Here is a 22,851-nt window from a genome sequence, read left to right on the forward strand (position 1 = left end):
CTGTAATGTTCTGATTTCACAGGTTTATGTTTCCCTACATGCTTGGTTTGTTGTATTGAACATAAGTCATAGTGAAAATTATATTCTGCAGACTATGTAACTGATCAAATCCCCCAGCTGGGCATACTAGTGGGGAAAGGGAACTCCTTGTTGCAGTCCAGGTGGAGCTGGGCCTCCAGGGAGAGCGTCTCGAAGCGGTTGACAAAGAACTCCCAGCTGAGGGCAGGGACTTCCTGCTTCAGGTGGTGCAGCATCAGCAGCTTGCTGAGGATGATGGGCCGGTCCCTCACCACCGTGTCGAACTGGAAGTCCAGGCACAGACACAAACCCTGCAGACACACAAACACACAGACACAGACATACAAACACACAGACACAGACACACAAACACACAGACACAGACATACAAACACACAGACACAGACACACAAACACACAGACACAGACATACAAACACACAGACACAGACACACAAACACACAGACACAGACATACAAACACACAGACACAGACACACAAACACACAGACACACAAACACACAGATATACAGAAACAGACACACAAACACACAGACACAGACATACACAAGTGTTAGCACTGCACTTACATGTTTTTGTGTTATTCATCAATAAAAAATTGTTTGCTGACTTGCTGCGAAGCAATTTGTCCTCCAGGATAAGAAAGACTCCATACATGTTATCAATTGTCACATGAAAAGTGGTTGTATGGCAGTTTAATAGTATTTATCTTGGCCTAGATAGATATCTGTTAATCACCTGTAGTGCTGGGCTCTTGATGGTGTCCAGCAGCAGCCTGGCGCGTGTGGCCACAGCCGGGTTGACATCCTCCACAGAGGCCAGGAAGCTGCAGAAGGCGTGGGCCAGGGAGTACTTCAGCAGGTGGTTCTTCGTCAAAGAACCAATGTCTAGGAACCGACAGAGCACCGCCACCTTCTCCACTGGGAGTTCCCATGACAACACAGACAGGGCACAAGACAACATCTCAGCGCCATGTCACATTTAGTTTGATAGGACACTGCAAAGGATAATGTTAAAAGCAGCATCACTCTAACACTGATGGGTAATGTACAGTGTCACTAGATGGCAGTGTGGCAGTAGAGGGAGTGGATATAGTATTATTGTAGCCAGATTGCCTGTGGGCCATAGTGATGCTTTGGCACCCAACTGGTATCTTTTTGGGTTGATTCACACAAACAGGTAAATTACCATGTTTCAGAATAGCTAATATGAGGCCATAATTAGATCATTAAAATTCATGATCATCATCCTACGGTTCACGTGTGTACACAACCTGTAGTCATGACACATCATTTCCCTTAGCAATTGTTCATGTTATTTTGCAATGTTACTTTGCAAGCAATATGCAATAAACATCTGCTTTCTATGCTGTTTGAAGTCAGAGTCTGTTAAATGACTTCATGTGAATTGAACAGACTGATATTATTATATTATATTCTAATCTGATTTAGTGGGGTTTGGTTAAATGCGGAAGACACATTTCAGTTGAATGCATTCAGTTGTACAACTGACTAGGTATCCCCCTTTCCCTTTCCTTTCCTTTCCTTTCCCTTTCCTTTCCTTTCCTTTCCCTTTCCCTTTCCCTTTCCCTTTCCCTTCCCTTTCCTTTCCCTTCCCTTTCCCTTTCCCTTTCCCTTCCCTTTCCCTTTCCCTTTCCTTTCCCTTTCCCTTTCCTTTCCCTTTCCCTTTCCTTTCCCTTTCCCTTTCCTTTCCCTTTCCCTTTCCCTTTCCTTTCCTTTCCTTTCCTTTCCCTTTCCTTTCCTTTCCTTTCCCTTTCCCTTTCCCTTTCCCTTTCCCTTTCCCTTCCCTTTCCCTTTCCTTTCCCTTCCATTCCCTTCCCTTTCCCTTCCCTTTCCCTTTCCCTTTCCCTTTCCCTTTCCCTTTCCCTTTCCTTTTCCTTTCCCTTTCCTTTCCTTTCCCTTTCCTTTCCCTTTCCCTTTCCCTTTCCTTTCCTTTCCCTTCCCTTTCCTTTCCCTTCCCTTTCCTTTCCCTTTCCCTTTCCCTTTCCCTTTCCATTTCCCTTTCCCTTTCCTTTCCCTTTCCCTTTCCTTTCCTTTCCCTTTCCCTTTCCCTTTCCCTTTCCCTTTCCCTTTCCTTTCCTTTCCTTTCCCTTTCCCTTTCCCTTTCCCTTTCCTTTCCCTTTCCCTTTCCTTTCCCTTTCCCTTTCCCTTTCCCTTTCCCTTCCCTTTCCCTTCCCTTCCCTTTCCCTTCCCTTCCCTTTCCCTTCCCCTTTCCCTTTCCCTTTCCTTTTCCTTTCCCTTTCCTTTTCTTTCCCTTTCCTTTCCCTTTCCCTTTCCCTTTCCTTTCCTTTCCCTTTCCCTTTCCCCTTCCTTTCCCTTTCCTTTCCCTTCCCTTTCCTTTCCCTTTCCTTTCCCTTTCCTTTCCCTTTCCCTTTCCCTTTCCCTTTCCCTTTCCCTTTCCCTTTCCTTTCCCTTTCCCTTTCCCTTTCCTTTCCTTTCCTTTCCCTTTCCCTTTCCCTTTCCCTTTCCTTTCCCTTTCCCTTTCCTTTCCCTTTCCCTTTCCCTTTCCCTTTCACTTTCCCTTTCCCTTCCCTTTCCCTTTCCTTTCCTTTCCCTTTCCCTTTCCCTTTCCTTTCCCTTTCCCTTTCCCTTTCCCTTCCCTTTCCCTTTCCCTTTCCCTTTCCTTTCCCTTGATTGGTGCTCTGTGACATTGTCAACAATAAAACAGCAAAAAATGAAATCAAAGATAGATATTTGTATCTATTCATATCATCACATACAGTACCCCCCCCCCCCCCCCCCCACCCACACACACACACACATATACGTGAGGTGAAGGCTCATATATAATTCACCTGCTTCGAAGCGTATCTTCCAGTCCTTGCTGTTAAAGTTGCTGTCCACCAGGTTCCAAAAGATGTCTGCTCCGTGGGAGAGGGAGAGGGCATGCAGGAGCTGGGGCACGGCCAAGGAGGCCAGCTGGCAGAACTCGGACTTCAGCATGGTCCACAGGCTGGAACACACTATCACATTACACACACACGCATACCTGGCTGCTCTTCACGTATTTGATGATCAAGTTCTACTGACATCAAGATCGTGATCAACGATTTCAGTTTCTGCATGTAGCTACATCTCATGGCTCAAGGCATGTTTAAAGAAAGTACTAGCAGAGATTTCTGTAAACAAACAAGCTACGTGTGAAATTGCAGGAGGGGCACCATGCGGTGATGGTGACTTTGCTGACCTGGGAATGAGCATCTTCTCCTGGATGTGGGCCAAGAAATGGGGGTGGTCCTTACGGGCCAGGTACAGACACTCTCCGTGGAGACACAGGATATTCAGACAGTTCAGCATGTTGAACAGGATATCAGGCTCCTCAAACTTAGACATTTCCTACAAAGGGAACAAAAGGTACATTTCCTTTGCTCACTCAATCTTTTCTAATGAGGATACAGGATTATTGTCTTTGATTAGGCATCTATTATATTCTATAGACAAGTTATATCTTGACAAGATGACTTAACACTGGATAAGGGTGGACTGGCAGGTACCTGCAGAATAGTGTATATTAGCTTGAGAGACACAGGGAGCTGCTGGTAGGAAAACTTCTTATCAGCATTATTCTTCATTGCTGTAAGAGAGAAATCTTTGCTGTAAAAAGAGAGAATTCCCCAGCAGAGGAGAAACTATGCAGTGTTTCCTTTTCATGTTGTACGCAGCCTCTGAACTGTTACAGAGAAGTGTTCATCTCATATTTTTTTCTTCATGTCATAAAATACATTTGGGATTCGATTTTGGTAATGCTGAGGTATTTACACCTACACAACTGAGAATTGTTCTGCTTGTGTTTCATCAGATCTGTATCAGTACACTGAGATATTCTGTACTCAATCCAAAACCCTTCCAACCCAAGCTTTATTTCGCCATGGATACATACGTGGGTTGTCAGGAGAGTAACTTTGAATTGTAGGGTTGTTAGTGTGTGTGCTGGCAGGGTTGTCCGCTTCCTCTGCCCCTTGCTTTGTCCGTTGTTCAGGCCCAAACACTTGAGGCAACAGCAATGTGTCCTCCAAGATGTCTGTTGACTCCTATAGTCAAGACACAATAATGTCTACTGACAACCAAATACAGTAAGAATTACAAACCATTGAAAAACAATTGGACCGATTCAGGACATGCTGTTTTTACAGTAGTCTGCTTGTGTGTCTTACCACTAGACGTATCTCCTCCCTGGGGGTGAGTCTCTCCAGGAGCTCACAGCCTAGCTGGTAGCACAAAATGCTGGACTGGCACAGGCTGCACTCCAGAGCCTTCTCATCCTTCTGACAGGTGTGGGAGCCCCCCCACGGGGCCTGGAAGACGTTGTTGATGATGCCCACAATGTCCTTCCCCAGGCTGCTTTCCAGACCGAGCATCACGCCGTCATCCTGGAGCTCCATCTGAACAAGGACACTGTAGCTGGGTTTATTGTGTCAGTTGCCCTGTCTAGTTGCGTCCATTTTTCTTCTATTTGCTTTTTATTTTTTAGATTATGCACTTTGAGATTATTCTGTATAATGGAAAGCGCTTTACAAATGGATTAAATTATTATTAGAAGTAAGGAACCACTACAACATTGTTGAACAGGAGAACCCACAGAAATAGAAAGTGGGACAGAACTCAGCTTGGTGGCTCTGAGGTATTCAATGAGGTATTGTAAAATGTAACAGTACTCTATAATTGAACCCATGTCTGCAGTGTATAGGCTTGCCACCTGTTTGAGGATGAGGTCGAACATGAGAATGAAACAGCCCAGGTTCATGTCATCGTCATCACAGTCCAGGTCCAGGGCACAGTGTCCCGTAGCATGGCCCAGGTTCTTAAAGGGACTGCAGTGCAGGGGGCTCCGGAATGGGCTCCGGAACGGACTGGGGAACGGGCTCACAGTGTTGTGCGGCCCAAGATGGCCTGGATCTGAAACCACGCTTTCCTAGGGACATAACACACACACACACACACACACACACACACACACACACACACACACACACACACACACACACACACACACACACACACACACACACACACACACACACACACACACACACACACACAGGTATCATTGTGTTCCATAATTGTACTGTCATGAGATCTACCCTCCAAGTTATCAAGGTGTATTCAGGTGTAGAAATATGCTGTGGATAGATGAGCCAAAGGGTTTAACTTTCACAAATAAATCTGAATGATGGCAGAGCTCAATTAAGCCCCTTAAATAGAACTATATTTAGACTTCAGCAGTTACCAGGGCAACACATATGCCTGTGGATGGTTGACAGTAGAGGGTATCCAGCTAGCATATTTGGTTCCTTGGAAGTTGTAGGAACATACTTTTTTGGTTTCCCAATGGTTCTGGGAACGAAGGCAAGTTCCCTGACTGGAAGTTCCCTGACTGGAAGTTCCCTGACTGTTCCCTGTACATTTTTAGATTGCAGAGAGGTTCTGAGAATGTTTAACTGCGGTTCCCTGAAAGTTTTCCTGGGAGGTTTGATAAGTTATTTTAAGGTAATTAAATAACGTTCTGAGAACATAATTCAATATGACTATTAATAACACTGCTTGCTTAGGTTAACTGTTTTGAACTCCAATCACAAATAGGACACATGGACATTGATTTGCTTAGTCATTAATCATTAATCATTTATTTTTTATTGTTGCACGGCGTCAGGGAGATTGAAACCTATGATCTTCTGTTCTCTATCCATGGAATGTAGACATTATTTTTTTTACTCATACAAAGCTGTTCATTTCAGTCTATTCAAACAGACCCCATGTCAAAGGAAACAAGCACTCATTAAGATCAAGTGTGGCCAATTATTGGGTGCGGCCTACACACCTGAACACACTTAACAAGATAGAGGATAGAGAGATAGAGTTTTGTTGATGCTGAGAATGGAATGTGTGTTTTTAAATAACATTATTAAAATGTTCTTTGAACGTGACTAAGGTTTTCTTGTGTTTTTTTTTGTTGATGTTCTGAGAACATGACTTTAAATAGAACCACGAGGAAACCTGTAGGAAATGTTATGCTGAAGTATTGAAATTCCCACAAAAGAACATTGTTTCTTAACGTTCTCTGATCTATTTGAGAACATTCCCAATGCCAAACGAGTTGGAGAACGTTCCTAGAACATCACCAAAATATGCTTGAACTTTTAGGAAACATTCTGTTAAAGTAATGAAATCAAGCAAATAATGTTTTTTTGTCAAGTTCCTTAAATGTGCTGCCAAGCAACCAAGCAGCTATCCTGCACCATTCCCAGAAAGTTGTGGGAAGGTTGTATGCAAAATAACCATAGGCCAACCACACTCTTACCAAACTCTAAGAAACATATGGTTCTCAGAACATTATGTGCTGGCTGGGTAAATAGATAACAAGCATTTTCAGATTGTGGATGTAAACTGTATAGTTCCTCAGCTCATTTGTTCTGCTCTTACTGTTTCATTGTGAGAGAGAGAGGACATTTGAGTGATAATAGCTTATTTCTGTGTAATTTAGGTAGTTTTGCATGGGAGTTGATGACCAGTACGATATCTCACCCTCCGAGCCTCAGTATTTTCACCAGTTAGATCTGAGACTCGAGTCTTTCTCTGATTGGCCAGTTCCTTCACTGAGTTCACCCCGTCAAAGAACATCCCGATCAACAGCTGCAGAGGCACCACAATGTCCAGCTCTGACAACACCTGTGTCCAACCAGACACGCACACACATACACCAACAGGTACACAAACACACAAGAGATCATGCAAAGATGCACACCAAACTCACATACAAGACACATTAATGACAACAGGTTTAGGTTAACAGGTTTACACACACACATAAAACACACAAACAGACAACAGAGACATTCAGAGAGGCAAAAGAGAAGACGTATAATAAGCAGATAGAAATGTATAAGTAGTACTCTACACATATTCCTGTAGTATGTGTGACCTATATGCAGTTGAAGTCAGAAGTTCACATACACCTTAGCCAAATACATTTAAACTCAGTTTTTCACAATTCCTGAAATGTAATCTTAGTAAAAAAAATGCCCTGTCTTAGGTCAGTTAGGATCACCACTTTATTTTGAGAATGTGAAATGTCAGAATAATAGTAGAGAGAATTATTTATTTCTGCTTTTATTTCTTTCATCACATTCCCAGTGGGTCAGAACTTTACATACACTCAATATGTATTTGCTAGCATTTGTTTTAAATTGTTTAACTTGGGTCAAACGTTTCAGGTAGCCTTCCACAAGCTTCCCACAATAAGTTGGGTGAATTTTGGCCCATTCCTCCTGACAGAGCTGGTGTAACTGAGTCAGGTTTGTAGGCCTCCTTGCTCGCACATGCTTTTTCAGTTCTGCCCACAAATGTTCTATAGGATTGAGGTCAGGGCTTTGTGATGGACACTCCAATACCTTGACTTTGTTGTCCTTATGCCATTTTGCCACAACTTTGGAAGTATGCTTAGGGTCATTGTCCATTTGGAAGACCCATTTGCGACCAAGCTTTAACTTCCTGACTAATGTTGAGATGTTGCCTCAATATATCCACATAATTCTCCTCCCTCATGATGCAATCTATTTTGTGAAGTGCACCAGTCTCTCGTGCAGCAAAGCACCCCCACAACATAATGCTTCACAGTTGGGATGGTGTTCTTTGGCTTGCAGGCCTCCCTCGTTGTCCTCCAAACATAACGATGGTCATTATGGCCAAACAGTTCTATTTTTGTTTCATCAGACCAGAGGACATTTCTCCAAAAAGTACAATCTTTGTTCCCATGTGCAGTCCGCCATAAAAAAGCCAGACTACAGTTGCAAAATGTAGTCTGGCTTTTTTATGGCGGTTTTGAAGCAGTGTCTTCTTCCCTGCTGAGTGGCCTTTCAGGTTATGTCGATATCGGACTCATTTTACTGTAGATATAGATACTTTTGTACCTGTTTCCTCCAGCATCTTCACAACGTCCTTTGCTGTTGTTCTGCGATTGATTTGCACTTTTCGCACCAAAGTAGGTTCATCTCTAGGAGACAGAACGCGTCTCCTTCCTGAGCGGTATGATGGCTGCATGGTTCCATGGTGTTTATACTTGCGTACTATTGTTTGTACAGATGAACGTGGTACCTTCAGGCGTTTGGAAATTGCTCCCAAGGATGAACCAGACTTGTGGAGGTCTACAATTTTATTTCTGAGGTCTTGGCTGATTTCTTTTGATTTTCCAAGGATGTCAAGCAAAGAGGCACTGAGTTTGAAGGTACGCCTTGAAATACATCCACAGGTATACCTCCAATTGACTCAAATTATGTCAATTTGCCTATCAGAAGCTTCTAAAGCCATGACGTCATTTTCTAGAATTTTCCAAGCTGTTTAAAGGCACAGTCAATTTAGTGTATGTAAACTTCTGACCCACTGGATTTGTGAAACAATCCGCCTGTAAACAATTGTTGAAAAAATGTCTTGTGTCATGCACAAAGTAGATGTCCTAACCGACTTGCCCAAACTATAGTTTGTTTTAGCAAAACATTTGTGGAGTGGTTGAAAAACAAGTTTTAATGACTCCAACCTAAGTGTATGAAAACTTCCGACTTCAACTCTATATATTCAGATTGAATTACTTTGGTGTCTGTTATCACAGTCGTGAAAGAAACCCTTCCATGTATATAGGACAGCAGGCTGAGAGTGCATATGGAATCAAAAGCAAAATCCTTCCTCTCTCACTCTCAGAACTCCAGTCTCATGCTAGCCTTGTGACCCAGTTCCATATTCAGTACAGCCCCTGCCCAGGCACTCACACATCATGACAACCTGTTCATTTCATTTCAACCACACAATATGAAATGGATCCTCATAAAAAGCCACAGGCCTTATACTCACATGCAGCCAGAGTAGAGCCTGCTCCTGCACAGAGGCTGGGTATCCTGAGAACCTGCAGCTAATGAACCCAAACATCTCCTCCATGGAGAAGGGCAGAGGGCACAGCTCAATGTCAAACATCTTGCTGCAGGGGGAGCAGAGGGGTGAGGAGTGAGGGGCCATGCTTTTAAAGTTGAGCATTTGGTATATCCCCTCTCAGGTGTATCACTAGCAGGTGAGACTATGGAAACCATTTTCACTGTGTGTTACACATAGTCACATGTCATTTTACATAACATTATATTATTTGCACAAGACAGAAAATGATTTGTGCAAGATCAGTAACCATAGGACACCATTGAACTAGAGGAGGTGGTACAGTGAACTGGGTGACTTGGAGGAGGTCCAGTATACAGTACCTGAGCACTTCTCTGAACTCCTTGAGCTGCTGGTCAGGCACCTCAGTGCGGATGGCCTCCAGCCACTCTGGCATGAAGCACTCCCATAGCGGCTGGCTGATCACATTGTAGGGGATCAGGCACAGGATCCGGTTCAGCCCCTCTTTCAGCTGGGTCACTGTGCTGCAAGACTTATCCCAGTAACCCCCCACCTGGGGATATGGGTACATAGACACAAACACAAGGTCAGGTATAACCAAGGGGGATATTCACCAAGAAACGCAACCATCACACACTGTCCCTCCAGTGTGCATTGTCCCCAGAGAAACATTCCTAACCTCATACTACCCTACACCCAACATTACACCTTACAACCCCTCACAAACACATACTGAGCCGCCTTTACCCTCCAACACCCCTTTCCTTCCCCGCTTCTCCTCACCCTGGCAAACTCCACCGGCTTGGGCAGCAGGCACATCACCATGACGTCGAAGCGCACGTCACACACGGTCTTCAACCACTTGGTGACAAACTGGGGCTTGAGCTTCTCCACCAGGGAGCCCACCTCGTCGTCCATCATGTAGGCTGTGGAGTGGAACCACTGGAACACCATGCTCACCAGCCGCGCCAGGCTCTCAATGGGCGTGTTCTCACTGGGGGTGCACAGGCTCACCTTCAGGGGTGGGGGCAAGGATGGGGTGTAACATGGTCAGCAGGGGCCTCCAAGATCGGAGACGATACGGTTAAAGCATTATAATGTTGCACTATGAAGAGAGTACAGCACAGGCTGGTAATAAGAGCCCAGACAGGTGTGTCAACATCCTAATCTCTCAACTGTGATAGTGAGTAATAGACCAGCGAGCCACGCACCAGGAACCAGATGCCAAACTGACTGAGGAGCCTCTGGTCGTGCTGGTCGTCCTCCTTGTTGTCAAAGTCGATGTTGTCCAGGGAGTGGTGGGAGGCAGACAGGCCCATCTGACGACGCCTGTTCAGCTCAAACTCACGCAGCTCCGCGTGGATCTCTGCCTCCTTCAGTAGACTGATGTTGATAGATGGATGGAGAGAGAGGGGGGATAAAGAGAGAGACAGACAGAAAGACAGAGGGAGATAGACATATAGTGATAGAGATAACTGTGGTTGTATACAGTGCTACTGTGAAGCATGCGGTTGGTTGCCTGTGTTGTCTGTGATACTGTGACGCAGCGGTCTAAGGCACTGCATCTCAGTGCAAGAGGCGTCACTACAGACCCTGGTTTGATTCCAGGCTGTATCACAACCAGCCGTGATTGGGAATCTCGTAGGGCGGCGCACAACTGGCCCAGCGTTGTCTGGGTTAGAGTAGGCCGTCATTTTAAATAAGAGTTTGTTCTTAACTGACTTGCCTAGTTAAATAAAGGTTAAATAAAAAAATTAAATGCACCAAATACAAATAAAAATACCTGATAACAGCCTCCACAGTACACACCAGCTCCTCTGCCCCACACTCGCGGGTGTTGATGGGAGGTGGGGAGGTCTGGTACAGATGGGTCTCCGCCGCAGTCCCCACCTCGCTGCTGTGGTGGTTGACATGGCAACGCTTGCAGTAGCGGACGGGTCGGTTGCCATGGCGCCCGCAGCAACCAGCTGAGAAGCAGGTGACAACTGCCCTCCTGACATGAGAGCTACAGTTCTACAAGACAGAGGGGACAATGAGTTATAACAACTCCTCGTATAATTTATAAACTGAGAAAATATAAGAATCCTAATAAACTGTTTTCACTGTGAAAAAAAGCTATCCTTAAAAGGTCCTATGCCTCAATAAATTCATTGATGTGTAAACGTCCTAAATTAAAAGAACGAGTGGTGTTCTTTTTGTGTGTGTATGCTAATGAATAGGCTGCCATGGGACAGATAGCATCATTCTTAGATAGAGACTGTACATATGGTGTCTTATTGGTTTCATCTGATCAGCCACTGAAACCACTGGCCTTTCAAATGAACAGATCCTCTCATTCTGTTCTCTTCCTGTCTTCTCCCCTCTCTCTCTGTTCTCTTCCTGTCTTCCATCCCCTCTCTCTGTTATCTTCCTGTCTTCCCCGTTCTCTCTCTGTTCTCTTCCTGTCTTCTCCCCTCTCTCTGTTCTCTTCCTGTCTTCTTCCCTCTCTCTCTGTTCTCTTCCTGTCTTCTCCCCTCTCTCTCTGTAATCTTTACAAAAACATACAACTGACAATGGTGAAAACCTGGTCAATGGATACAGTACAGCAAATTGACCGCAAGAAGCCCAAACAGATACTAAGACATCATCATTTCAAACCTAGCTTACATTTGTACACGATCACATATACTGTATCTCGCTATTATGCATGGGAATCCTTTGGAACAGATTTCGAAAATTCTAATCACTTGGAGCTGATTTACTGGTGTTTTTACAGTCTTCTATGTCCAACAAAAACAAATAAAAAACAACTTTGCTCAGATAACTTGGGGGGCCAAATAAAATCACCTGCGGGTTGGGTGACACTGCACTACAGTATATCTTATACTGTAACTGCAGAGCACTGTGAAAGCAATCCCTATTCTAGCTGTAACTCTGACAAGCAATCACATCTCAGATAGAACAATGATGTGTGTTCTGATAATGAGAGAGTTGGCGTGGATCCAGGTAAGAGCTTTCTGCAGTGGGACAAAGCCTATTGAAAAGGCTGTGTGAGGATTAAAACTACTGCTGGATGAACTAGATATAGGACAGCTGTTTCCCATGACAACCCTGGGCTGCTCAGCTTAGTCTCTTCTTTTGATTATACTTTTTAAACTCTGCATCGTTGTGAAGGGCTCATAAGCAAGCATTTCACGGTTAAGTCTACACCCGTAACATTTGATTTGATTTGATACACTACCTGACAGATTTGTGTGTCAGTCTCCGTGGGAACCAAGGGGGAACTTTTATGCCTTTGGACTGTGTTCCGGAACAAACATCATGCCCTGCCAGTTCCATTAAGACTGGACCTTCCATTAGACAAGTAATGAACAGAGTGTTCGAGTGAATGGACTCTCCAAATGAAAGTGCACGATCCTTAAACACTTCAGAGATAAATGTGATGGTCTGCCATATGAAATGTCGAAGTGCAAGTTGTAGCTTCTTTGGGCCTCGTTAGCCTGTAGCAGGCTAGCATCGTGTTTCTTTTTCCACCACTTAAAATGACACAAGTGGTTATCTCTCTCCTGTCCTCAAATCAATTACACAGCAGTTTTACTGCTCATGGTTAAATGAACACTGGGTGGATGTTGGCATGAAGGCATGATATTTATACACAACCAGCAATGACATAGCAAGGGAGGCACAGCCACAGCCCATGATTATGTACGCAAAGCCATCCAACAGAGAAGTAACAAATACTAGCAAACAATTCCATTCACCAGTCTACTTCACTTGTTGCTCTAATATGAAGAAGAACGGGGTATTCTTGTTTAGCCATGAGTTTTAGCACTATGAATACTGCGTGAGCTGATGAGAGCACAAACACAAACACATATCAATGCACCAACGTTCATGTCTTACCTTCTTTTGACAAATAGCAGATATCTCAGCTGTAAAAATGAGGCCACAGAGGTATTCAGTATAACATACACACAGACAATGGGTTCACTCAGCCTAAATAACTCCCCTCTGATTGACTCAATTTTGAGGGTATTGAGGTACGTACATGTGTGCGTGTATGTACTTGTATATGTGTGTGAGAGAGGGAGACAGAGAGAGATGGCAACCTGAACGCTAATACTTGTTTGCTAACACTCACCTTGGGGCAAGAGCACATCAACAAGCCATTCTGAATGGTCTCTGTAAAGGTCACAGGAATATGTAAATCAAATTATAGTTAGATGAGAATACCTCCGTTGAAAATACACTTCCAGCAAAGGAATTATGCAACCATGGTGATGCTTCTCCCTTGGGATAAAGACCAGAATAATGAAGCAGACAGCAGGTGATGTTTGGAATGGCATCTATGGAGAGAGAAAGAGGTTACAACCACATACCCTGCTATCCTTTGGCTGCACTCCTCACAGATGTATAGAGGAGGGGGCTTGTCTCCCAGTGCAACGGAGAGGGTGGGGTCGATGCACATCTATAGGGCGACAACAGACAGTTACTGAATCCAGATGGAATATACAGTAGTAGCAGTGATATCTAGCTTTAGGGGTCAGAAGAAGTGTATACCACACCTTACTTCTCCACTGCTTCTGCCCTGACACGTGATAACACCTCAAACTCAAATAAATGTATGTGTGTGTGTGTGTGTGTGTGTGCGTGTGTGTGTGTGTGTGTGTGTGTGTGTGTGTGTGTGTGTGTGTGTGTGTGTGTGTGTGTGTGTGTGTGTGTGTGTGTGTGTGTGTGTGTGTGTGTGTGTGTGTAATGTCCTCTATACCTGTCTCTGCAGCTGGCTGCATGCATATGGTTCTGTTCAGTTCTCTATGATCTGTGCATGGCCCTGTATTAAGCTACAGTGCTTATGGCCTAGATGCTCAGATGGTGTTCTGTAATTTACTGCTCTCGCTTACAGGCACCCTATCCTCAGGGGCGGCATGGGGTCATCGCTTCCAATTAGCCCCCCCCCTCCCCCAAACACACCCTCTGCAATCCTGGGTAATTGAAATCCGGCCCCTGTCCCTGCCCCTGTTCCCGTCTCTGCTCTACTTGTCTGTTTTTAGCACAGTTGAGCAGAGACAGGCTGAGCACATAGCAAACAGGCCTTGAGTCGGGTGGCCACTGATATCATTACCCCACAGAACTACCACAGTGACTCAAGCAATCCCTGGCTCATTTAACGTGGCACTTACAGCAGCAAACACCAAGACGCTAACATACCATGGCAATCTGGCACATACTGTGTGTATTCACTTTATGTTTGTGTACACAATGGATTGAATATATCGGTCTCGTATGTGTTTTATATTGGCTACAGTGCACAGCAGTTACTCAGACGTTACCTTGACAGCAGGCTTATTGATGGCATTGTGACACTCAATGTGTTGGCAATGGATGGGGTTCCAGGCTGTGGCAGGGGGAAATAGAATAGAGGGAGAGAAGGAAAGGGGAAAAGGTAGTGTGGGAGGAAGGTTAGACTGCTGCAACCTGAGATCTACAGATGTAGGATCTTATTTTGAGACAGTTTGCTACAGCAGGAAAATAATTCTGCTGCAACTGGAAATGTGGATTATTTATGTGGATTATAATTAATGGACATTTTTGTAGGGGTTGGTACATTTTTCGTAAAAGGAAAATCAAGTCTGAAATTTCAAAGTGGAAATTACAAACTTCAGAAGCATTTTCAAACCTGAAATACACTATACGTTTTAAATGTCCTGTATGTCCTGTATTGCTGGAATGTTCTCCTGCAACAGGGTGATCAAATAAAAATCCTACACCTGTATTGCATACAAGCACAGCCTGACAGGCAGACCATAAGCAACCTCACCTGTGTATTGCAGTCCACTGTATTCACTGATGGCTCCTGGGGGCTTTAGGTTTGGCCAGTAATGAAAGAGCATCTGCACGGCTGGAGGCTTGACTTGGGATGGTCCGTACGAAATGACATACAGCAGGTCCTGCCACAGCACAACACAGGCCATAGTGATGAGCTAACGTGTAAGACCGTCACAAAGCACTTTCCATATCTACAGATGTAGGATCTTAATTTGAGCAAGTTTGCTACAGCAGGTAAATAATCCTGCAGCAACAGAAAATGTAAATGATAGTGTGGATTATAATTCATGGACATCACCCTGTTGCAGTTCTCCTTCTACAGGGTGATCAAATGAAGATCCTACATCTGTATGAGAGAGTTGTTTGGGCATCTTATCTATGTGAATTATGACACATTCCATTTGTGAACATATACCTTCCACACTTCCTGCTTGTGCTTCATAAGACACTCCAACAACTGACAGTGGTATACTGGAAACAAATAGACAAAGATTTAAGTCACATAGGTGTCAGGTACAACACAGTATGAAATCAAAACATGACAGAAAAACTGTGACGTACTGTACTGGTTGGGAATAACCTAAGTTACACGTTTACCTGGGTTGGAAGTGTACTGCATAGCAATCATTAGCATGGAGGAGGCAGAGAGATTGACATATGCTGGGACGCCCCCTTCTCTTCTAGTGGAACCCACTAAAAAAGGGCAGAAAAGAGAAGAAACAACCCACGCCTCAGTAGGAGTAGGACACCAACCAAACAGTTCCTTTGATATGGTGATGCGATTGATATTTCTGCTAAAAAGATATGACTACTCATATTAAATTATACTTATCCCACTTAATGACTTGTCTTGAATTCAACAGTGGGTTTTTTTCACATGCATGTAGATGGATGTTTGATACAGAGTGGCTGTACTCACATATAGCCATGGGGAGGAAAGAGGTGCTCAGGTACTCAATGATGTCTTTGTGAAGGAATGGGGGGAATGTAGCTAAAGTGGAGATCATAGTGTAGGGTAAAGTGCTGAGAATATCGTCACTGAGAAAGGGCAGGAGGCAAGTTGTTGTGTAAAATATGGACTGTCCAAGATCTGATGGGAGAAGGGAGAGCCAAAACGCACAAACACAGAGAGACAGAAATTCAATGAAATGTACATATTTTGCAAAGTAAATTAAAAATATAGCATTAAAACTTAAAGGAAACGCATAAATATATAGAATTTGTATAAATCAGATCTGTTCAGATATTTGTGTATTCAAGTATTTTCTTATTTTTTTTAATTCTGTGTTTTTGAGTATTTTCAAATACACATCCCAGAACAAGTACTTTTATTTGAGTATTTGAATGGTTATTTGTAAAAATCAAATAGACGACAAACTTGTATTTGAAAGTATTTTATACTTTATTTCAAATACTATTTTCCAAATTGCTGGGTTAAATGCATGGGAGTATATTTGAGTGTATTTTCCAAATATGTTCCAATATTCAAATACTTCAAAGAAATTGGTATCTGAATACTTGTCTTGAAATATATTGAAAAGTAATTAAAATACCTGAAAAAGAATTTCAACCCAGGTTTGGTATAAAAACAACAACATCCTGAGAGAGCATTGTGATACTGATGCTTACACTCAGCAAAGGGTAGGGCTTTCCAGTCAAGAAGTTAGGCTTTCATGCTTTTACATTTTTTAAAACTAATCAATTAGTCATGAAACACTACTGTTGCTAACAGTCTATATACTCAGATATACAGTTGAAGTCGGAAGTTTACATTTCAACTCAGTTTTTCACAATTCCTGACATTTAATCCTCGTAAAAAATTCCCTGTCTTAGGTCAGATAAGATCACCACTTTATTTTAAGAATGTGAAATATCAGAATAATAGTAGAGAGAAGGATTTATTTCAGCTTTAATTTCTTTCATCACATTTCCAGTGGGTCAGAAGTTTACATACACTCAATTAGTATTTGGTAGCATTGCCTTTAAATTGTTTAACTTGGGTCAAACGTTTCAGGTTGCCTTCCACAAGCTTCCCACAATAAGTTGGGTGAATTTTGGCCCATTCCTCCTGACAGAGCTGATGTAACTGAATCAGGATTGTAGGCCTCCTTGCTCCCACACGCTTTTTCAGTTCTGCCCACAAATTTTCTATAGTATTGAGGTCGGGGCTTTGTGATGGACACTCCAATACCTTGACTTTGTTGTCCTTAAGCCATTTTTCCACAAATTTGGAAGTATGCTTGGGGTCATTGTCCATTTGGAAGACCCATTTGCGACCAAGCTTTAACTTCCTGGCTGATGTCTTGAGATGTTGCTTCAATATATCCACATTGTTTTCCTCCCTTATGATGTCATCTATTTAGTGAAGTGCACCAGTCCCTCCTGCAGCCAAACACCCCCACAACATGATGCTGCCACCCCCGTGCTTCATGGTTGGGAAGAGGATCTTCGGCTTGCAAGCCTCCCCCTTTTTCACCCAAACATAACGATGGTCATTATGGCCAAACAGTTTCATCAGACCAGAGGACATTTCTCCAAAAAGTACGATCTTTGTCCCCATGTGCAGTTGCAAACCAGCCTTTTTATGGCGGTTTTGGAGCAGTGGCATCTCCCTTGCTGAGCGGCATTTCAGGTTATGTCGATATAGGACTCATTTTACTGTAGATATAGATACTTTTGTACCGGTTTCCTCCAGCATCTTCACATGGTCCTTTGCTGTTGTTCTGGGATTGATTTGCACTTTTTGCACCAAAGTAGGTTCATCTCTAGGAGACAGAACGCGTCTCCTTCCTGAGCGGTATGACAGCTGCGTGGTCCCATGGTGTTTATACTTGCGTACAATTGTTTGTACAGATGAACGTGGTACCTTCAGGCATTTGGAAATTGCTCCCAAAGATGAACTAGACTTGTGGAGGTCTACAATTTTTTTTCTGAGGTCTTGGATGATTTCTTTTGAAGATTACATACACTTAGGTTGGAGTCATTAAAACTCGTTTTTCAACAACTCCACAAATTTCTTGTTAACAAACTATAGTTTTGGCAAGTCGGTTAGGACATCTACATCTAGTAAGTTTTCCAACAATTGTTGACAGACAGATGATTTCACTTATAATTCACTGTATCACAATTCCAGTGGATCAGAAGTTTACATACACTAAGTTAACTGTGCCTTTAAACAGCTTGGAAAATTCCAGAAAATTATATCATGGCAATCAGGGCAAGGCGACAGGAAACATGACCGAATACAAACAGTGTAGCTATTCCCTCCGCAAGGCAATCAAACAAGCTAAGCGTCAGTATAGAGACAAAGTAGAGTCGTAATTCAACGGCTCAGGCACGAGAGGTATGTGGCAGGGTCTACAGTCAGTCATGGACTATGAAAAGAAAACCGGCCTCGTCGCGGACCACGATCTCCTGCTCCCAGACAAACTAAACAACTTCTTCGCTTGCTTTGAGGACAATACAGTGCCAACGACACAGTCTGCTACCAAAATCTGCGAGCTCTCCTTCACCGCAGTCAACGTGAGTAAAGCATTTACACGTGTTAACCCTCGCAAGGCTGCTGGCCCAGACAGCATCCCTGGCAGAGTCCTCATACCAGGTGGCTGGTGTGTTTACGGACATATCAATCAATCCTTATCCCAGTTCGCTGTTCCCACATGCTTCAAGATGGCCACCATTGTTCCAGTTCCCAAGAAAGCTAAGGTAACTGAGCTAAATGACTACCGTCCCGTAGGACTCACCTCCGTCATCATGAAGTGCTTTGAGAGACTAGTCAAGGATCATATCACCTCCACGCAACCTGACACCCTAGACCCATTCCAATTTGCTTACCGCCCCAATAGGTCCACAGACGACACAATCGCAATCACACTACACACTGCCCTAACCCATCTGGATAAGAGGAATGTGTAAGATGTAAGAATGCTGTTCATCGATTACAGCTCAACATTTAACACCATAGTACACTCCAAACTCGTCATTAAGCTCGAGACCCTGGGTCTCGACCCCGCCCTGTGCAACTGGGTCCTGGACTTCCTGACGGGCCACCCCCAGGTGATGAGGGTAGGAAACAACATCTCCACCCTGCTGATCCTCAACACTGGGGCACCACAAGGATGCGTTATCAGCCCTCTCCTGTACTCGCTGTTCACCCATGACTGCGTGGCCATGCACGCCTCCAACTCAATCATCAAGTTTGCAGATGACACTACAGTGGTAGGCTTGATTACCAACAACGACGAGACGGCCTACAGGGATGAGGTAAGGGCCCTCGGAGTGTGGGGTCAGGAAAATAACCTCACCCTCAATGTCAACAAAACAAAGGAGATGATCGTGGACTTCAGGAAACAGCAGAGGAAACAACCCCCTATCCACATTGACGGGACAGTAGTGGAGAAGGTGGAAAATGTTAAGTTCCTCGGCGTACACATCACGGACAAACTGAATTGGTCCACCCACACAGACAGCGTGGTGAAGAAGGCGCAACAGTGCCTCTTCAACCTCAGGATGCTGAAGAAATTCTGCTTGTCACCAAAAACATTCAAAAAACAAACTTTTACAGATGCACAATCGAGAGCATCCTGTCGGGCTGTATCACCGCCTGGTAGGGCAATTGCTCCGCCCACAACCGTAAGGCTCTCCAGAGGGTAGTGAGGTCTGCACAACGCATCACCGGGGGCAAACTACCTGCTCTCAAGGACACCTACACCACCCGATGTCAGAGGAATCCCAAAAAAGATCATCAAGGACAACAACCACCCGAGCCACAGCCTGTTCACCCTGCTATCATCCAGAAGGCGAGGTCAGTACAGGTGCATCAAAGCTGGGACCGAGAGACTGAAAAACAGCTTCTATCTCAAGGCCATCAGACTGTTAAACAGCCATCACTAACATTGAGTGGCTGCTGTCAACATACTGACTCAATCTCTAGCCACTTTAATAATAGAAAATGGGATGTTATAAATGTATCACTAGTCACTTTAAACTATGCCACTTTATATAATGTTTACATACCCTACACTACTCGTCTTATATGTATATACTGTACTCTATACCATCTACTGCATCTTGCCTATACCGTTCGGCCATCGCTCATCCATATATATTTTTATATACATATTCTTATTCATTCCTTTACACTTGTGTGTATAAGGTATTTGTTGTGAAATTGTTAGATTACTTGTTAGATATTACAGCATGGTCGAAACTGGAATCACAAGCATTTCGCTACACTCGCATCAACATCTGCTAACCATGTGTATGTGACAAAAACATTTTTATTTGATTTGACTCTGGTGCGAAAAGTGCAAATAAATCCCAGAACAACAGCAAAGGACCTTGTGAAGATGCTGGAGGAAACAGGTACAAAAGTATCTATATGCACAATAAAACGAGTCCTATATCGACATAACCTGAAAGGCCGCTCAGCAAGGAAGAAGCCACTGCTCCAAAATCGCCATAACAAAGCCAGACTACGGTTTGCAACTGCACATGGGGACAAAGATCGTACTTTTTGGAGAAATGTCCTCTGGTCTGATGAAAAAAATAGAACTGTTTGGCTATAATGACCATCATTGTGTTTGGAGGAAAAAGGGGGACGCTTGCAAGCCGAAGAACACCATCCCAACCGTAAAGTATCATGTTGTGCGGCTGCTTTGCTGCAGGAGAGACTGGTGCACTTCACAAAATAGATGGCATCATGAGGGGGGAGAATTATGTGGATATATTGAAGCAACATCTCAAGTCATCAGTCAGGAAGATAAAGCTTGGTCGCAAATGTGTCTTCCAAATGGACAATGACCCCAAACATACTTCCAAAGTTGTAGCAAAATGGCTTAAGGACAACAAAGTCAAGGTATTGGAGTGTCCATCACAAAGCCCTGACCTCAAACCTAAAGAAAATTTGTGGGCAGAACTGAAAAAGCGTGTGCGAGCCTACAAACCTGACTCAGCTACACCGGCTCTGTCAGGAGGAATGGGCCAAAATTCACCCAACTTATTGTGGGAAGCTTGTGGAAGGCAACCTGAAACGTTTGACCTAAGTTAAACAATTTAAAGGCAATGCTACCAAATACATATTGAGTGCATGTAAACTTCTGACCCACTGGGAATGTGATGAAACAATAAAAGCTGAAATAAATAATTCTCTCTACAATTATTCTGACATTTCACATTCTTAAAATAAAGTGGTGATCCTAACTGACGTAAGACAGGGAATTTTTACTAAGATTAAATGGCAGGAATTGTGAAAAACTGAGTTGAAATGTACTTGGCTAAGGTGTATGTAAACTGCCGACTTCAACTGTATTAACAGACTTGCTGTTGACAGATTACTATTCCCTGGTGCAGTTAATAGATACACAACATATGCTAGCCATAGCAATTTAACCTTTAAATGGCTTTTCTGCAAATACATTTTCAATGCATTTTTCCAATTTCACATTCTCATTTACAAAGAGAAAGCAAACAGTTAATACATGTTTACAGTACTACAGTATGTCTGTAAATTCCATGTTCTATGTTATCAACAAAGTGAGCTGTCAGGATCCAGCGTGTTCCCCATCACCCCATGCATCCCTTCAGATCATTTGTGGGACTCCTCTCTTGGTGGAAATGAGGCGGGGGGGGGGGGATGGACATGTACAGAGGACACCCTGGCTTCACTCACCATGCTGACCGTGCTGCAGCAGGGGCACCAGGTCAAGCAGGGTCACGAGGGTCGCATAGAGCCCCTGATAGTCCAGAGAGGGGTACTCTGAGAGCTGAGCGTCCCGACTCTGCTGCCCCTGCCCCCCGCGGTCTGACGGGGCATCACGCAGAACGCTGTAAAGGAGGGAGCGAGTAACTGTAGGGTTGATGGAACTGACTTGTGGTCTTAGAGATGGGGTGAGTGGGAATGGCACAGGAAAAAGACACATGGTCATGGGCACGGCCAAATTGGATGCTTCCTGGTTCTCCTTCCTGCCTGTGCGGGACAGAATGCTGCTCCGGGAGTGAGGGGGTAGGGGGGGAGGGGGGAACAAGGGAAAAAAGAGACAACAAAGAAACAAAGAAACAGCACATTACATTGAAATGGCACTACAGAGACAGGGTAAATAGAAAAAAACTAACCCAGATAGACTCCACATAGGATGCAGTGTCTGTAATATTTCACTGAAGGCATGGGGAATTGTTCCCTGCTTTATCTGTTCAGTGTCATATAGAATTACTTACATTTTCTATTTCACTTTTTGTACATCTTTGTCTTCTAAAAACAAAAAATATGTTTGCAAAAACTGCAATGACCACTGCATCTCATGCGTATCTGGTGACAAGGAGCAAGAATGTAAAAAATGGCATGTTTTCAGTGGCAACCCCATACTTCTCCAAAGGGGAAACTGCAAATGGTTTTCCCTCTATGGCTGCTATATTCCGATCAGATCGATTCAGCAACAGCCATACAGTGAGGCCAATGGGCCATGATGTTTCTCAGGGAAATATATCCTGTTTTGTGGGGCTGTCGTGAAGGATGGGAGCAACACCACATCGTTTAGGAAAAATACAGAGGTGGCACTTTGGAAACATGCTTCAGCTAGTAATAAATATGTGTGTGAGGTTAGATAAGAATTCCTGGGTCACAACACATGTTTATTGCACCAGAGAAATGTCTGTACGCATACATTATGATACTGTATCAGTATCATCAGGATTAATAATGAGATCCAACAGGCATATGGATTCGAGTCTCTTAAATAATTGTAAGAACTAATCTACGGTAGGGGAGAAACTATAATGACAAAGGAATAGGTTGTTTCAAACGGGATGACCGGTAGCATTATGTTTGTGAGCTAATGTGGAATGGACTTTTGTGTTTTCTGTCCCCTGGCAAGGTGGAAATCTCACCAGAGACGGAGAACGAGTTGGTTGGTTAGTGTGTGAGGATTCTAGCGTTGGGGAGGGGGGAGGGGGGGTGGAGAGCCCTTCTCTTTCACTAAACATTATGTAAAGGAACTAAGCTTTTCTATCAGTAAAATGATTTGGAGGTACTTAGCATGAGAGCACAGATTACAAATGCTGATGTATTGTGTTTTTGAAAGGTCCTTTATAGAGATAGAGGTATAGCATTTCT

The 22,851-nt window shown here is 43.7% G+C and overlaps 1 protein-coding gene across 1 annotated transcript in view; it reads right to left on the reverse strand.

Moving 5' to 3' along the window:
• LOC139383589 (protein unc-79 homolog) overlaps positions 1-22,851 on the reverse strand; it is a 76,276-nt gene that overhangs the window by 22,121 nt on the left and 31,304 nt on the right. Inside the window, exons 2-24 of the mRNA XM_071128159.1 lie at positions 21,412-21,543; positions 15,661-15,831; positions 15,339-15,434; positions 15,157-15,212; positions 14,734-14,863; positions 14,246-14,310; positions 13,295-13,383; positions 13,057-13,097; positions 12,819-12,847; positions 10,720-10,949; positions 10,148-10,319; positions 9,720-9,950; positions 9,299-9,489; positions 8,901-9,024; positions 6,582-6,725; positions 4,756-4,971; positions 4,214-4,441; positions 3,940-4,090; positions 3,554-3,633; positions 3,247-3,395; positions 2,855-3,012; positions 778-959; positions 128-329 (exon numbers count right to left, since the gene is read on the reverse strand). Of these exons, the coding sequence (XP_070984260.1) occupies positions 128-329; positions 778-959; positions 2,855-3,012; positions 3,247-3,395; positions 3,554-3,633; positions 3,940-4,090; positions 4,214-4,441; positions 4,756-4,971; positions 6,582-6,725; positions 8,901-9,024; positions 9,299-9,489; positions 9,720-9,950; positions 10,148-10,319; positions 10,720-10,949; positions 12,819-12,847; positions 13,057-13,097; positions 13,295-13,383; positions 14,246-14,310; positions 14,734-14,863; positions 15,157-15,212; positions 15,339-15,434; positions 15,661-15,831; positions 21,412-21,543 (3,267 nt within the window). The remainder of the gene's footprint in view (positions 1-127; positions 330-777; positions 960-2,854; positions 3,013-3,246; positions 3,396-3,553; positions 3,634-3,939; positions 4,091-4,213; positions 4,442-4,755; positions 4,972-6,581; positions 6,726-8,900; positions 9,025-9,298; positions 9,490-9,719; positions 9,951-10,147; positions 10,320-10,719; positions 10,950-12,818; positions 12,848-13,056; positions 13,098-13,294; positions 13,384-14,245; positions 14,311-14,733; positions 14,864-15,156; positions 15,213-15,338; positions 15,435-15,660; positions 15,832-21,411; positions 21,544-22,851) is intronic.

Source organism: Oncorhynchus clarkii, chromosome 25 (genome assembly GCF_045791955.1).
Source record: "Oncorhynchus clarkii lewisi isolate Uvic-CL-2024 chromosome 25, UVic_Ocla_1.0, whole genome shotgun sequence".
NCBI lineage: Eukaryota > Metazoa > Chordata > Actinopteri > Salmoniformes > Salmonidae > Oncorhynchus > Oncorhynchus clarkii.